Source organism: Sinohyriopsis cumingii, chromosome 2 (assembly GCF_028554795.1).
Source record: "Sinohyriopsis cumingii isolate HCF-2022 chromosome 2, ASM2855479v2, whole genome shotgun sequence".
In the NCBI taxonomy this organism is placed as follows: domain Eukaryota; kingdom Metazoa; phylum Mollusca; class Bivalvia; order Unionida; family Unionidae; genus Sinohyriopsis; species Sinohyriopsis cumingii.
The window spans coordinates 60558306-60573828 of NC_142962.1; the positions used below are offsets into that span (position 1 = coordinate 60558306).

Sequence of the window (15523 nt, forward strand, 5' to 3'; positions counted from 1 at the left end):
TTTCTGACCACTGAATTGTTTGAAAGTTGGTTTTGAATGACAGTTGACTGTACAAACATCTGCTGCCTATTGTTTATCCTGGACAAAGCAACGTTGGTATAAAGGAAGCAGTGTAGACAAATATAAAGAGAATTAATGGCTTTATTTTGTTCTTGGTTCAATAATAATTAGATTGAGAATTATTAGCCTTTTAAAGAAATGATTTCTTTCAAAGATCAGATAAGATTTATAAATGACTCTTGAATCAGAATTTTTCTGATATAATACAACATGAGTGAAAACCATTTGATGGAGTTCACTTAAATTTTAATCTATAACATAGGTTGTGTTAATATAATATTCTAACCAGGAAATGTCTGAGTTAGATAAACAAGATCTGGCACTAATTTCACCGATATACTAATTGTTTAAATGTCAGACTTAAATGTCATCCACTCAAACTGTTACATTCAACACTTAGTATAGGACTGAATATAATCCTATAATGCCAAAGTAAGGACAAGAACTTATTTTTACAATGTTTAGTCAAGACATCACAAAGTTTTCATTGACATATTTGATCTGCTAGGTCACCTTTACCTACCTGAAGTAATTGGCTGTTTAGGAGAGACAGCCAATGCAGCTAGATTGCCCAGCAATTTAGCAATGGAGCATCTAGTGTCATAATTAGACCCATCAAGGGCACGGAAACAAAGGGCAGCTACTGTCTCCAACTCAGTGGTGTACATGAATGGAGCCTCGTTGGATAGGTAATACATGCACTGAAAAAAATGTGAAATAGTATGTTACAAGATTTTAAATAAACTGCTTGCAAAACTAATTGTTTCATATACAATATGCAATGAAACCCATCTACACAGGCCAGTCAACAGATGGCATATTACCTGCCAAAGGACAGTTTTGGGTTTGAAATAGAAATCTACAAATATAGTGAATGTACAAGATTTTGATTTGCATGTTAAATAACAAACAAAGTCACCAAATATATCATCATTTTTTTAAAATAGAAACGGGGGCAGAAAAAGCCCTTATTCAATATAGTCTTTTGTTTGCAAAATATAGCTTTTACTGCAAATTTCAGCATTCTGTTTCATGTTTATACTAAAGAATAAAAAACATTAGTCTATGTGATTTAACCAATTGTGTATTAAACAGGCTTGAAAGGGTATGGAAATTCTGCTTGGTACCAGGTCCAGATACCCAGCAGGGAGCTACGGATTGGGGCTGTTTTTACTAGGTAGGGCAAAACCCAGCCTGGCACCTGTCCATCACTAATATATAAATATTTGTAATGCACTGGTAAAGAAAATTTGCCAGGTCTGAGTACCAGGCAAGGAATTACCTGGCCCAGGCTGGGTATTTCCATCTAGTGTAAAACCTGGCTGGGTCTGGGTTGCCAGGCAGAATACCTCTCCATCCCTAGTATGAAATGATCTAATACCGTTTTGTATGAAATGATACAATACCACATTAAGTATTTCATAGAGATCATATTTACAATGAACCTGATAATAAATAAATGGCATTTACAAGACCTGACCTTGATATAAAGAAGATTAAAACAAAAAAAAGTGACTATTATTTCGTGGATACTCTAAAGATCAGGTGGACACATGGTAGATAAGTAGCTTAATGCATTCTCCTTTACATATGTACACATCTCACCTCTGTGCGAGTTCAAGTCTTGGCTCCAACAATGAATATGGGTATATGAGAAAGCTTGCCAGTCGATTCCCATGGGTCAATGGTTCTTCCTCCATAAAATATACTAACTGCCATGTATAGCCTATCATGTGATGAAATGGCATTAAACCCCACAAAACCGAAACTTGAAAACCATGATCTATAATAGCAATATACAACTGTAACAGTGTCTGCTGTTTCATTCATGCTTGGTACATGTATATTAAATATGCATAATTACAAATAGAACCTGTCTCATAAATAAGTGAGTATATTAGTAAGTACACACCCACTCTTATAAAGCTCCCATCTAATTAACTTCTGTCTTTCTGGCATCATGCAAGACAAATTAGTCAGAAATGAGGTTGAAGGTAGGAGATTATTGGGCATAAAATTACACTGTGTCAAAATAGACATATGTTTATCTCAGTGGGCATCAATAAAATCCTTCCCATTATGTAAAATCTGCATGAGCAGTTGCAGTCTATTGGGGAAGAAGGAGCCATACAAGAATCTTTACACCTGCAATTCTATAATTTTACCTGAGCAACTTTGATTGCCACTGCTAATCCCCATGGTTGTCATATATGTTGCCTAACTTCCATCACCACTCCTACCTCCAACCCTGCACTATGACATAATGGTTTTAACCTAAAAGCCATTATTGTGTCTTTCTTGCTATGACTGCTTGTATAAAGTTTTGTCCAAGAATATACTTGAAAATGGCAGTACTGTAAAGTTTAAATTTGAATACATCTGACTTTTTTACCCTTTCTTGGGCCTGGCCAGTAAGGTTAAAAGGTTTTAAACAGTTGTTCCACTGAAGCCAGTGTCTGACCTGCCTCCATCTAACCCTGTTTATATGACTTGCAAACTTGAATGCAGAAAATAAATGCTTAGAGAAACACCACCAGTAACAAACAAATGAGACATGTACCACTTTTTCACAGAATCTATGAACAGGTACCTTTCTGTAGCATAATGTTATGACTCCTTAGGTGCTAGAAACTGCTAGAAACCTTGAATCAAGAGTTAAAGAACATTTGTACACCAGCAGAGAATCCCTGACAACAGTTGCTGAACACTGCAAAGAATCTGGGCATACTATCAGAGTACTCGGTAGAGAGAACAATATCTTGAGGAGGAAAATAAGCGAAGCTACTGAAATCATGGAGGGGGAGCCAATGATGAACCTTGATTCCGCATTGGAACTTCTGCCATTGTAAAGAAGGGTTTTGTCAAGTGGTCAATATTTACTTGATCATGTAACTCCAGTCCAGAAGTTATTCCTCTGATGAAGGCCTTGTGGTAAGGTTGAAAGCTATCGAGTCATAACCTATTATGCACCAGAAAGATATATATTCTTAGTTTCACTGAAAGCCAATGGCCGTAGCAGCTAATAACATTATTTCTAGAAAACTTTCTCACAATACATAAAAGCAAGTGAAAATCAAAACAGCATAGACTTTCATAATCACAGTAATTCAATATCATATTTTATCCAGAGTGATAAGCCAACCTGGTGACCATGTGCAAGAATGTTTCTGGGGATGGGAAGAAATGGTTTTGGTAAGAAAATACTTAAATAACAAAGAACTTGTTTTGAAAATTTCAGTTCTCCTTAAACATGGCTGTCAATGGGAAATAAGATCCTCTTGTGAAAAAGGTCAATATAAATTACTAACCATTGCTGCAGCATCACGAACAGACATTGCTCGATCCAACATGGCCTGCTTCGCAGCTTTGTAAACATCCTTGTAGATGTTGTTGCCTGCTGATCCAAGGCCCATCACCAACTTTCCCAATGTCAGCAAGCTCTCACAGCGCCCTTGGGACTAGAAAATTGTGATGCAAAACATTGAGACAACAATAACAGTCTGATGTCTATTTTTATGTGCAATTTAATTAATTTTATTCTTGCTTAATTGCTTGCTATAACCAGATTCTACAATTCTGATACATCATCCTTTCAAACGCAGATCAGTAAGTCAGTACAACCCACTGATTTGGGAATTAACATGGAAAGCAATCCATTGATCTGCTTTGCAATTAACAAACTCCAACAAAAATTTATACTGCTAATTTGGTCCCTACTAATTTGTTTGTAAAAGTTTAAGTTCCAACATTTACCAAAATTTCTAAATGTGTATAATAACTGAAACAATGCAATTTAATTGAAGTAATTAGAAATTTAATCTTTCCCCCATCTATTCATTAGATTTAACAAACAGCTGACAGCCATTAGAATGTGCATGCAATGCTCAACTTGTAAATTTTTCATCTGTTATAAATCTTTACCTTTTATTACAACAAGAATCAGTTTGTAAGACATTTATATGTTGAATGTACCTGACAATTCAGGTAAAACATCTCTACAGAAGACTATGAAGTTATTTACCACTGTCACATATATGTACATGATGAAAAATTGATAATGGAATGGATAGTGGATAGTCTGCCTGGATATATGGACGGGATACCTCTGTAGGATCTACAATGACTAAGACACTATGCTGTGGCATACAAACATGAAACAGTCTTTATTTAAAATACAGTACTACTAATTAAAGGTTTTGTTAACAAACATGCTGTTTAAGGTAAATAATCTAGTTTCAAGAAATTTGTGTCAGGATTATCAAAATACCAACCTGACATGTAATGCTGTGTAATGTGCACTATAATGAATTCTTGTCAACTTTTGCTTTATCCAAGCGATGTCACATTTGACATGAAAATCACAGATACAGACTTAATGAAATAAAATGACAGAAAAAGCATACTAAACATACCTCAAAAGTAGATATGTGGAAATATATAATGTAATTTAAACAGCTAGTTCCTGCATCAATGACAGCCGTATGCATGTTCATTTACACAAACAATGCCCCATGACCTGGTTTAATTCATTCATTTACATATAGGGGATGGCATTACAAATCACAAGGGCAGTCTATGTCCTGGTGTAAGCTGCACATACCTGATTTGTATTTTTACCAATTTTGTGAACATTTAAAAGAAGTAAAGCAAACTATGCCATTTACATGTATACATATTGCAGCCTTAAACAAGTTATTATAAAGATTTTGTGCAATTCTTCAATCTTACATTTACTGAACTTAGTTGGCATCACACAGCCAGCCACTGTTGTGCATTGATGAAGTACAATGAAACTAAATAAATTCAAGTTAGAAAGTGATGATATGTACTACTTAAAGTACAAAATATATCTAGCGAGCTGGAAAAAAGACAGATGGACAAAAAGACAAAACACAGACTAGCAATGTGAAGCTCCATACTACCTCAGCATATTTAAGGGACTTGATGAGTATTTGAGCAGACTCCTCATAGGATCTTCCAGTCATTCTTCCCAATTTCTCATACATTCCACCAAGACATGCAATAGCTGCCCTGCAAGAAGGTATGAAAGTGTTTGTCTATTACATTAGGTCACATAAATGAACAAATAATCCAGCTTTGCCTGCTAGAAACCACCATCTACAAACATAAAGGGACACAATTTCAAATGTTGGTTTATCTCATGAAATTCATATCCATTTTATTTACTGATAGTTTTGAGGTTATATCACTGTGCTTCAATACATATCCAATATGAACGTAAGAATTATGCGCAATGATATATTATGATACTAGATATAATTTCTTCAAAGGGGCTCATGCTCCACTTACGAAAATGAATATCTAGCAATTCAAGATAAGACTAATTCTTTCTTTTTAACTGCGGCATGTTGAAATCATCTTTAATTTTTTTTATAGCTATAGGATGATTAAAAAATTAGCTGCTGTGATAGCCATATTGGATATATGATCAGTACCATTTTCGTTGAGTACTAACTAGGCACCATTACAAGTTTTTTGTGAAATCAAATATGAACATGACCACCTATTCAGCAGGAATAGTGATAACAAGATTTTCATAATGGGCAGATCAGCATCATTTTCAATTTAGGCCCAGCTAAACACAATAAGTCATTTGGGAGGAGTATAGTGATAACTAACTTGTGATGATGGAGGAGTATAGTGATAAATAACTTGTGCTAAAGGATGGATGTACAACAGATGACATATAGACAGTAAACATCAGGTCATCCTATAAGTTTTCTGGTCTATGACCAATAGAACTAAAAGTCTAATGTACTAATTAATGCTAGAAAAGACAGAAGGTTGCTCATACCTACTTTTTAAAGTTATAGTCATAAAAATAGTACCCAATGCATTGGTCTCAAAGGCCAGACGATTAATTTGTTATTGTTAACAAAGCTAGAAATGTTAACGGAACACAGACATTTCACCAGTGTCTGAAATGTCCTAACAGCAAAAGCTTACCAAAATGTGGTGGACATACATACAGATGGGCAATTATAAACATTAATTATAATGCAGAAAATAAATTCAAACTAAACTCATCTTGAGAACAAATTTTTTTACCCTTTTCTATAGTAATTCTTTTACAATATTTATCATAATATTTTAAAACTTATTATTTTGAATGGCACAATATAGCCAGCATTGTGTTGACATGCCATTAAATCACATACATGCATAAACACATAAATACATACATACAACTGTGACATGGCATACAAAAATATTAATTTATATGATATCACTGTAGTGGTACTATAATGAGTTATTTCATTTTTCCTTATTTTTCCTTCAAAATAGTTGTTCTTAAAATCTGCTTTTAAAGCTATTATCATTGTCCACTCCAAGATGCCAGTTTTTAGAGGTTAAAGTATAAGTTTCTAGTGACCATGGTGAGACAGCAGCATTGCTTCATGTATCAGTTTTGATTTTGATTTTGGTTTTAACAGTACTATGAACATAATAGCACACTGAGGAAAAAGGATCTAACCCAAGATGGCCTGGGCATGTATAGAACCCATGACCATGGATTACATATCCAATGCTCTACCAACTAAGCTACTGCAGCTCCCTCATGCACCAGCTACTACCTTGATTAGCCACTACAGCTGAAGCCTCACATGAAAAGCATAGTCAAATCATCTAATTCCTATACTCATCCACATGTACAATACACTGTCAACTTATATAGAGTAAGAAAAGAATACAATTGGACTTGCTAGCACACAAATGAAGTAGAGCTGCACTCTCACTTAACTTGGTGAACACTAATTATAAACAAAAATGTGTTTTTCATCTCCTTAACCCATACATAGGTTTTTCTTTCTTCTTTCCTTTTTGCTGAAATTTTTATTATACAAAATGTCAGGTTTTCAGTTCACATGGGAAGGTAAGAGCTCCCACAATTATACACAACACATGTACAACAGGGAATTCAAATGAGATGATTCTAGAATAAATGTTCTGATTGGTTGCCTAGAATCCAATTACTCTGAATAATATCATTACTGTAATGAACCATACCATACATACAGATATTACTGAGCTAAAAGGAATCAAATCTAATTATGTCAACCATTACTATCGATGTGGTGATTTTTGTGCATTTGGTTGATTTTTTTTCATCAAGAGTTTTTAGAAACTGTCATGAATACTGCAAGGAACACCTGGGACTTTAATTACAAATGGACGGGAGGGGCATAAGATGCTAGCTGGAATGAATGAATGAATATATGAACTTGTAGTTTACATTTTGTTTCACAGGTCTGCATAAAACCCATCTCTGCACTTCACAATAAAGCAAACTACCAAGCCTGCTAAATGCAAGGTCATTTACATAACAAGCATACTCCCTTAATGTTAAAACTAGTGTTTACCAGTTTCCTACAAAAACTTGGTTACTAGCATGCATTATGACCTCTCTATCTTATCATGTTAGTGTCTTCATGTACTTCTTCTAATTCGATCAAATTAGGGTACTGGTAAACTTACACCAAATTAGACTTCCATCAAAGGGTGTAGCCCTCATTCTGATTATCAGATTGCTTTTCATTCTTTTATCCACTGTTTTTGCTGAAGTGATCATGATCCAGTCAATGCAGATTTGAATGCATGCGTATGTACTGTCACAAAAAATCCTTCTCCATTGTTAAGGGAAAGAGTTAAAATTTCTGGAAATGATCAGTGGAGGTCAATACCTGAAGCTGTAGCCAACAGTTTTAAAATTTTGATATACTAACCTATGTCTTAACATGGGGGTTATGGACACCAATATGTGAAAAAAGAAACATTGGGATAACTGATAAATGAGGTAGGGATAATGCTGTTCTGTTGTGGACTTCAATCATAAATCAGTAACAATCTTTCTGCTGTATAATGTTTACAGACATCCGTACTTTGCATGCTAAAACTGATGTTCCCTTCTCCAGAAATATCAGTTTTCCCCATATACCAACACACTGTTTTCTGACAGGACTGGTGGCAGTAAGTTGTCAGAAAAAAAATGGCAGATAACTTATTGGTCTGGATTCCAACAGTACTGGGGTCAATCTTCACCATGATTATAAGCAAAGATATGCAGCCTATTGATTTGGGAAGGAAGAATGCGAACATGACCATTTTTGAAACTGCAACCTCGATCTCGCAGGGGTTTTTCTTCAGCAGATGGCAACAAATGTGAAAATTCTGTACAAATGCCTTGTGTAGTACTGAGGTTATTATCAGTAAATAAAATATGCAATGGCCAAATCTATTTCTAGTGAAAATGACCTTGACCTTTGAGCTACCAACCCCCAAATCAATAAGGTACTTCCTGGGGCTAAGGAGAACAAACACATTAAATTTCACTGAATTTTGTTTCCTAGAACTTATGTCATCATCAAAAAGGAATGCAAAGGCAAAATATAATTTTACCAATAGTGACCCTGATCTTGGAGTTACTGATCTCAGAGTTCAACAATGAACTTTTGAAGCTTAAATTGTTGACTATCATAAACATGATTCAACCACTTGCTACTATCTGATGCAAATGGTTCAATCATACCTAGCAATGTGAAAGATACTAGATCCACTTAGTACACTGTATAGTTCTCCGATAATCTTTATAAAGATCTACAGGTTCACTTCACTGTTACTAGTGAAACATACACAAGTCTTTTAAAAATAGTCTCTTATGACCTAAAATTCATAAGCAAAAATCTCCTGCCACAAATGCCTTTGTCTATTAAGGTTGTTGTACCCATTGTGGTCATACAACCATGGATTTGGCCATACGACAAAATGACCATAGCAGAAACTAAATATTATCAATAATAATAATTATAGCTGATATGTGCACTTCGATTCAGTCATTATATTTAAAAATTAGGTAAAAACACTTCAACTGCCACTAGAACAAATAATTTAATTTTGTTACTTTCCATGACATTTCCAATAACTGATCAAATCCCAAACATTTACATTCATTTATTAATTGATCCTTTAGACAAAATTGTAAAGTTGAGGTTACTCATCCACAACATCAGTAATAATTAAAGTTTCAATGCATGTTCACTGTGGACATCCTTGCATGTCATCTTCCTTTTCATTTTATAGGGAATTTTTTTCAAAAGTGCCTTGAAATGTTTTGAAATGTGTCATTATTTAGTGCTTGAGAAAATGATGTTGGTTGGCTGGTTGGCTTTTAATGGTACTTTAACACATTATTTGATACAACATATAGAGGAAATGGGAGCCAAGTTTTTTTCCCAAGGACACACTCAGGCAAGAGACCTGGGCAGAGTGACCCTGGTGGATACTGAACCCATAAACCATGGATTAAGAGTCCACAGTTTTACTAATGAACTACAGCAGCTCCAATGAGATGTTGTTGTTGTTGTTGTTGTAGGGTTTAACGCCATTTTTCAGCACGCGATAGGCTATACATGGCGGCCAGTATTAATGGTGGAGGAAGAAACCGGGAAATCCCCGGAAAGAACCACCGACCCTCGAGAAGCTACTGGCAAGCTTTCTCACATATCCACATTGGCCGAATCCGAGACTCGAACCCACGCAGACAGAGGTGAGATGGCAGTGATCTGTAACGGTGAGCGCTTTAGACCACTCGGCCACTCGGGGCCCCCTCCAATGAGATAACGACAAAGGTTAATCAAAATCACTGGACTGTGAAAAATTTATCATGGTGATATAATTTTTCACTTAGATTTGTAACTGATGCCAATACATACCAAGTTATACAAATTCATGGGCAATACTGGCAAAAATTAGCTACATGCAAAAGTTAACCAAAATCACTGTATCTTGAAATATAGGTCACAGCTACCAAAATTTCACTGAAATGATTAGTACTTCATATACATGACTCTGTGAGTAGAAAATGGCCAAAATACAACCCTAACCAAGATATTCTGCTCAATACAAAGGCTATTACAAATCTCTTAACCTTAACATATGTTACAGATGCAGTTCAGGTCACAGTGATCTGGTTGTCACTGATGGCTGTAGTACTCCTCATAGTTATCCCCCTGAAACTTTTTAAGCTTATGTTTAAATTTTTTAACCTGCTTTAACAACCCCAAAATATTGACTAGAATATAATGACTCAAAAAGAGTGCTGATGACACAGGATCTGTTATTTTGATATCATTCTGGCAGCATGCCTGAGAAATGACATGCTTGCCAGATTTCCAGAAAGATGGATGCTGATTTAGTTCATCCCTACTAGTTTTGATGTAAAAAAGAACAAACATGGACTGGAATTTAACCTGAACTCTGGGGAAAGTGAACAGGTTGCCAAGACTAACAACATACAGACAATCCTTTTGAATTTGTGTCATATTTCACTAAAGGCAAACAGCAATGATGTGCCTCAGATCACTTAAATCTGAATGTAGATGTAATGATGCTGAGAGCAGTATACTGACTGACATGGCAATTCTACCTGTCAAAACTGTAATGAATAAATTCATGAAAGTTGCCAATTGTACCTAATCAATATAGGAAGTATTAATTAATTTAAATCCAGCAGATCTAGTATAAACTTGTCATAATGCAAAATGGTGTACTATGACAATCAGACTACTAAATACTGTATCAAGCAGTGTTGCACACAGGATTACATGAACAAGGGACACTATTTCTCCTTCCCTCCATAAATGGGGGTATTTGCAACATTTTACAGGGACAAATGCAACTAATAGCAGAAAATGTACTAACACTGCTACAAAAATGAGATATTTGCTTTCATGGTTTTACCAGCTTAACTTCATGATCTGCACTGTACTATCATATTTTCCTTGAACACATACATCAGTGCAATAAAAGTTTTATCACATGCTCAAGTAACTCACGAAAACATTAACATGCTTGAAAATCTGGTTCACCTAAATGGATCAGCACCATGGAATTTTCCATTCCAAATCTTACTCTTATTGAACCTTAGCATACACTCATTTACCATCATTCATTATGATAAATACATATGATTTCTGACTTAAATTTCTTTCCAGACTTATAAATCATTACATAAATGAAAATTGTATATCTGCATTCTTTTTGTCTCTTTTCTGAAGATTAATGCCAAAATTTTCTGTAACATCTAATTCTACCATGATTTATCCAATTTGTCTGGCAAAAAAAATATTTTTCTCATTGGCTGTATAGTCTGTGTATAAATGAAAATAATTATTATCCACCTAATATCTTGTAAAAGAATTGTGTACTGATGCACCTGGCACTTTCCATGCCAGTCGGAATTATGTACACTAGGTTGAACAATATTCATGTCTGCAAGTAAAGAACACTTGCATGATAATGTTCTGCTGTTTTTGTTTGCAAAGAAAGAATATTGGTTGCAGTTCTGGTGTTTGTTTTCCTTTTGTTCATTTGTATACAGTATACTATATGCATGATAATGTCCTGTTTTCGCTTGCAAAGAAAAAATATTGGATGCACTTCTGGTGTTTGTTTTCCTTTTGCTCGTTTGTGTACAGTATATTACCATTGCAGTAAGTGTGCACAAATGTCTAGATGTGCTACATGCACACACCCCAATGGAGTTATTGTTCATGGCAAGAAAGACAGCCCCTTTTTGTTTAAGCATAAGTAAAGTGAAAATAATAATGATGGTAAACAAAACAAAACAGGTTTGAAAATCTGATGGCTTTTACATCAGAAAGGAAGCATAGACTGGTTTTGTGATGTAGCATGTACTGAAAGTAAAATTACTTTGGCCCTCTCCATATGCTAGTTTATATAAATTGTTTAGGCAAGGCAAAAGAGTATCAGGAATACTGATTTCTCTAAGAAATAAAAATCTTCAGATCTGGTTGCCTGTTAGCCTCTGGACATGTCGGCAAGGGAAAAGATAAAAGGCACTGATGTTATACTGGATGAAAATAATTTCCATGAATTCTAGATGAGACCATAACTTTCTGTTAACTATCTGATGTAGTATGCACTGAAAGAAAAATTACTTTGGCCCTCTCCACATACTTAATGTTAAAATAAATTGTTTAGGTTAAGGCAACAGAGTGTCAGAAATACTGAGATTTCTCCTAGAAATACAAATCGTCAGATCTGGTTACCTGCCAGTCTCTGGACCTGTCAGCAAGGGAAAAGATAAAAGGAAATGATGTTCTACTGGCTGAAAATAATCTCCAAGATTTCAAGACAACACCATTTCTTCATGTTAATACTCTGGGTACTGAAACCAATTTCTGATATTCTTAGACAACAGCAAGACTGTCAGGTATAATGGACATGTTGGATGTCAGATTAGTACCATTTTCATTCAGGACCAACAAAATATCATAAGCAAATCTTTTGGTGGAAACCTCTTGCTGATATGGCTTTGCATTTTGGAGGAGAAACAATAAAAATATTTTCAAGATGGCTGCCATGGTGGTCATACTGGATATCAGGTTGGCATATTTCCATTTAGGACCAACTAGACATCATACAAAGTCTTTTGGTGAAAGCACAATGGTGATGTGTCCAGCCATCTTGGAGAAGTAGCAATAACAGATTTTTAAGATGAAGAAGCTGGAAGTCAGATTGGTACCATTTTCATTTACAACCAACTAGACACCATAAAAGGACTTTCATTGAAAACCTCAATGGTCAATTATTTATATTAATGACTGTATTTTTATGATACATGAATAATACTGAACATAATTTACATCTTCTTTATCAAGAATTAGTGCTCTCATAAACATGAATCAATGTTAATTCTTCCTTTCTCATGAAAGTGTATGAATGTTAATACTTCCTTTCTCATCAAAGTATATGAATGTTAATCCTTCCTTTCTCATGAGAGTGTATGAATGTTAATGCTTCCTTTCTCATGAGAGTGTATGAATGTTAGTGCTTCCTTTCTCATGAAAGTGTATGAATGTTAATACTTCCTTTCTCATGAGAGTGTATGAATGTTAATGCTTCCTTTCTCATGAGAGTGTATGAATGTTAGTGCTTCCTTTCTCATGAGAGTGTATGAATGTTAATACTTCCTTTCTCATCAAAGTATATGAATGTTAATCCTTCCTTTCTCATGAGAGTGTATGAATGTTAATGCTTCCTTTCTCATGAGAGTGTATGAATGTTAGTGCTTCCTTTCCAATGAAAGTGTATGAATGTTAGTGCTTCCTTTCCAATGAAAGTGTATGAATGTTAATGCTTCCTTTCTCATGAGAGTATGAATGTTAATCCTTTCTTTCTCATGAGAGTGTATGAATGTTAATGCTTACTTTCTCATGAAATGTGTGAATGTTAATGCTTCCTTTCTCATGAATTGTATGAATGTTAATGCTTCCTTTCTCATGAAAGTGTATGAATGTTAATGCTTCCTTTCTCATAAAAGTGTATGAATGTTAATGCTTAGTTTCTCATGACAGTGTATGAATGTTAATCCTTACTTTCTCATGAGAGTGTATGAATGTTAATCCTTACTTTCTCATAAGAGTGTATAAATGTTAATGCATCCTTTCTCATGAGTATGAATGTTAATGCTTACTTTCTCATGAGAGTGCATGAATGTTAATGCTTAGTTTTTCATTAGAGTGCATGAATGTTAATGCTTACTTTCTCATGAGAGTGTATGAATGTTAATGCTTCCTTTCTCATGAGTGTATGAATGTTAATGCTTCCTGTCTCATGAAAGTGTATGAATGTTGATGCTTCCTGTCTCATGAAAGTGTATGAATGTAGATGCTTCCTCTCTCATTAAAGTGTATGAATGGTAATGCTTCCTGTCTCATGAGTGTATGAATGTTAATGCTTCCCCTCTCAAATAAATGCTTTAATGTTTAGGTTTGAAGTAAACAGAGTTCAGTGACTGGGAAAGATCACTTTCAATACCAAATTATTTCAAGATATTTTAAGATCTCTCCAGTCTTGTTTAAATACACTGTAACATACTGATTTAATTATTCAACTTGTATCTGTGCATATGAACTCTTAGGATGCGCTGCTGATACATATAACATTGCCTCAGGCATGGAAACATTAAATTATTTTGTTTAAATAAGTGAATTGGATACATATTCAAGAAGCTGAGATGAAATCAGTGTGCATTAATAAAAATAAACTTTACACATAAGATCCTGGCGTTATGGTGCTTTCTTATATCAGTGAGGTGTGAGATGTTTCTGTATGTAGAAGGAATGGCCAACAATACTAGTGAAATTTTCCTTAGTGAAGAACTCCAAAGAAAGACACTTGTTCATAAAGGATAACTTTTATAACCCATAAGTTCACTCACATATTTCACCTGTACTAAATATAAAAAACATCAATCTATGGTGGTTCAAATACACATTTTCAGGATACAAGTACTAGCAATACTGATGCAAGGGCCTTTTTTATGGACCCTGTCAGAGACTTAAATTAAAACATAGCATGGTGTATTCTAGAACTGAACATTTTTGGAAAATTCCTCCTCCATTTGAAACAAGAGTCCCTTTAAGTTTTTCTTACTCCATAGACCGAAACTAGTTTTCAGGAATCCAAGAAAAGATCCTTTCTTCTTTTTAACTGCTGAGTATTGAAATCATCTCAGATATTCTTGATATTCTTAAGAGATTCAGGTTTTCAAAATGGCTACTGTGGCACCAATACTGGAAGTCAGATTGAACCATTTTACTTAGGATCAACTAGACGCCATTAGAAGTCATTTGGTGAAAACCCCATGCCAATATAACATTAATTCAAGAGGAGCAATGATATGATTCAAACAGGTCATCATGGCAGCCATACTGGATGCAAAACTGGCACCATTCTGTTTTAGGAGCAAGTAGATATAAGTATTTTGGTCAAAAGTGCATGTCCATAAGGCCAACCATTCAGGGAGAGTAGCATTAACAAGACATTAAAGAAGGTGGGTATATTGGATGTTAGATCAGCACCATTTTCATTTAAATTTTAGGGCAAATTAGACATCGTTGTACTGAAACCCGAAATACCAACATGACCACCCATCTAAAAGATGTAGCAATAAAAAGATTTTCAAGATGGCAATCATGGTGGCCATATTAGATTTCAAATTGGCACCATTTTCATTAAGGACCAGCTGGACATGATAAGAAGTCTTCTGGTGAAAACCCGATGTCGATATCACTTTCCATTCAGTACCAGTAGAGATAAGATTTATAAGGAAAGTGAAAATGACTTCGCCCCATAATTTTTAAAGTGAATATTGAGTGACAGTAGTCTAGTTTTTCAGCTGCTTCCTCAACCCAGCTGTGTTGTTACAGTGTTTAGTCATAGGCGAAATGTACTGCTGGCTGCTTCCTCGACCCAGCTGTGTTGTTACAGTGTTTAGTCACAGGCAAAATGTACTGCTGGCTGCTTCCTCGACCCAGCTGTGTTGTTACAGTGTTTAGTCACAGGCAAAATGTACTGCTGGCTGCTTCAGTTAGTGCTGATATTATCTGTACTGACAAACTCCTACGTATTCAAAGAT

At 35.0% G+C, this 15523-nt stretch overlaps 1 protein-coding gene across 3 annotated transcripts in view; it reads right to left on the reverse strand.

Moving 5' to 3' along the window:
• LOC149804999 (HEAT repeat-containing protein 5B-like) overlaps window positions 1–15523 on the reverse strand; it is a 179125-nt gene that overhangs the window by 97246 nt on the left and 66356 nt on the right. For all 3 annotated transcript variants that reach the window (XM_089946429.1, XM_089946427.1, XM_089946428.1), the window contains exons 4-6: window positions 4983–5091; window positions 3369–3518; window positions 584–761 (exon numbers count right to left, since the gene is read on the reverse strand). In XM_089946429.1, coding sequence (XP_089802555.1) covers window positions 584–761; window positions 3369–3518; window positions 4983–5091 — 437 coding nt within the window. The remainder of the gene's footprint in view (window positions 1–583; window positions 762–3368; window positions 3519–4982; window positions 5092–15523) is intronic.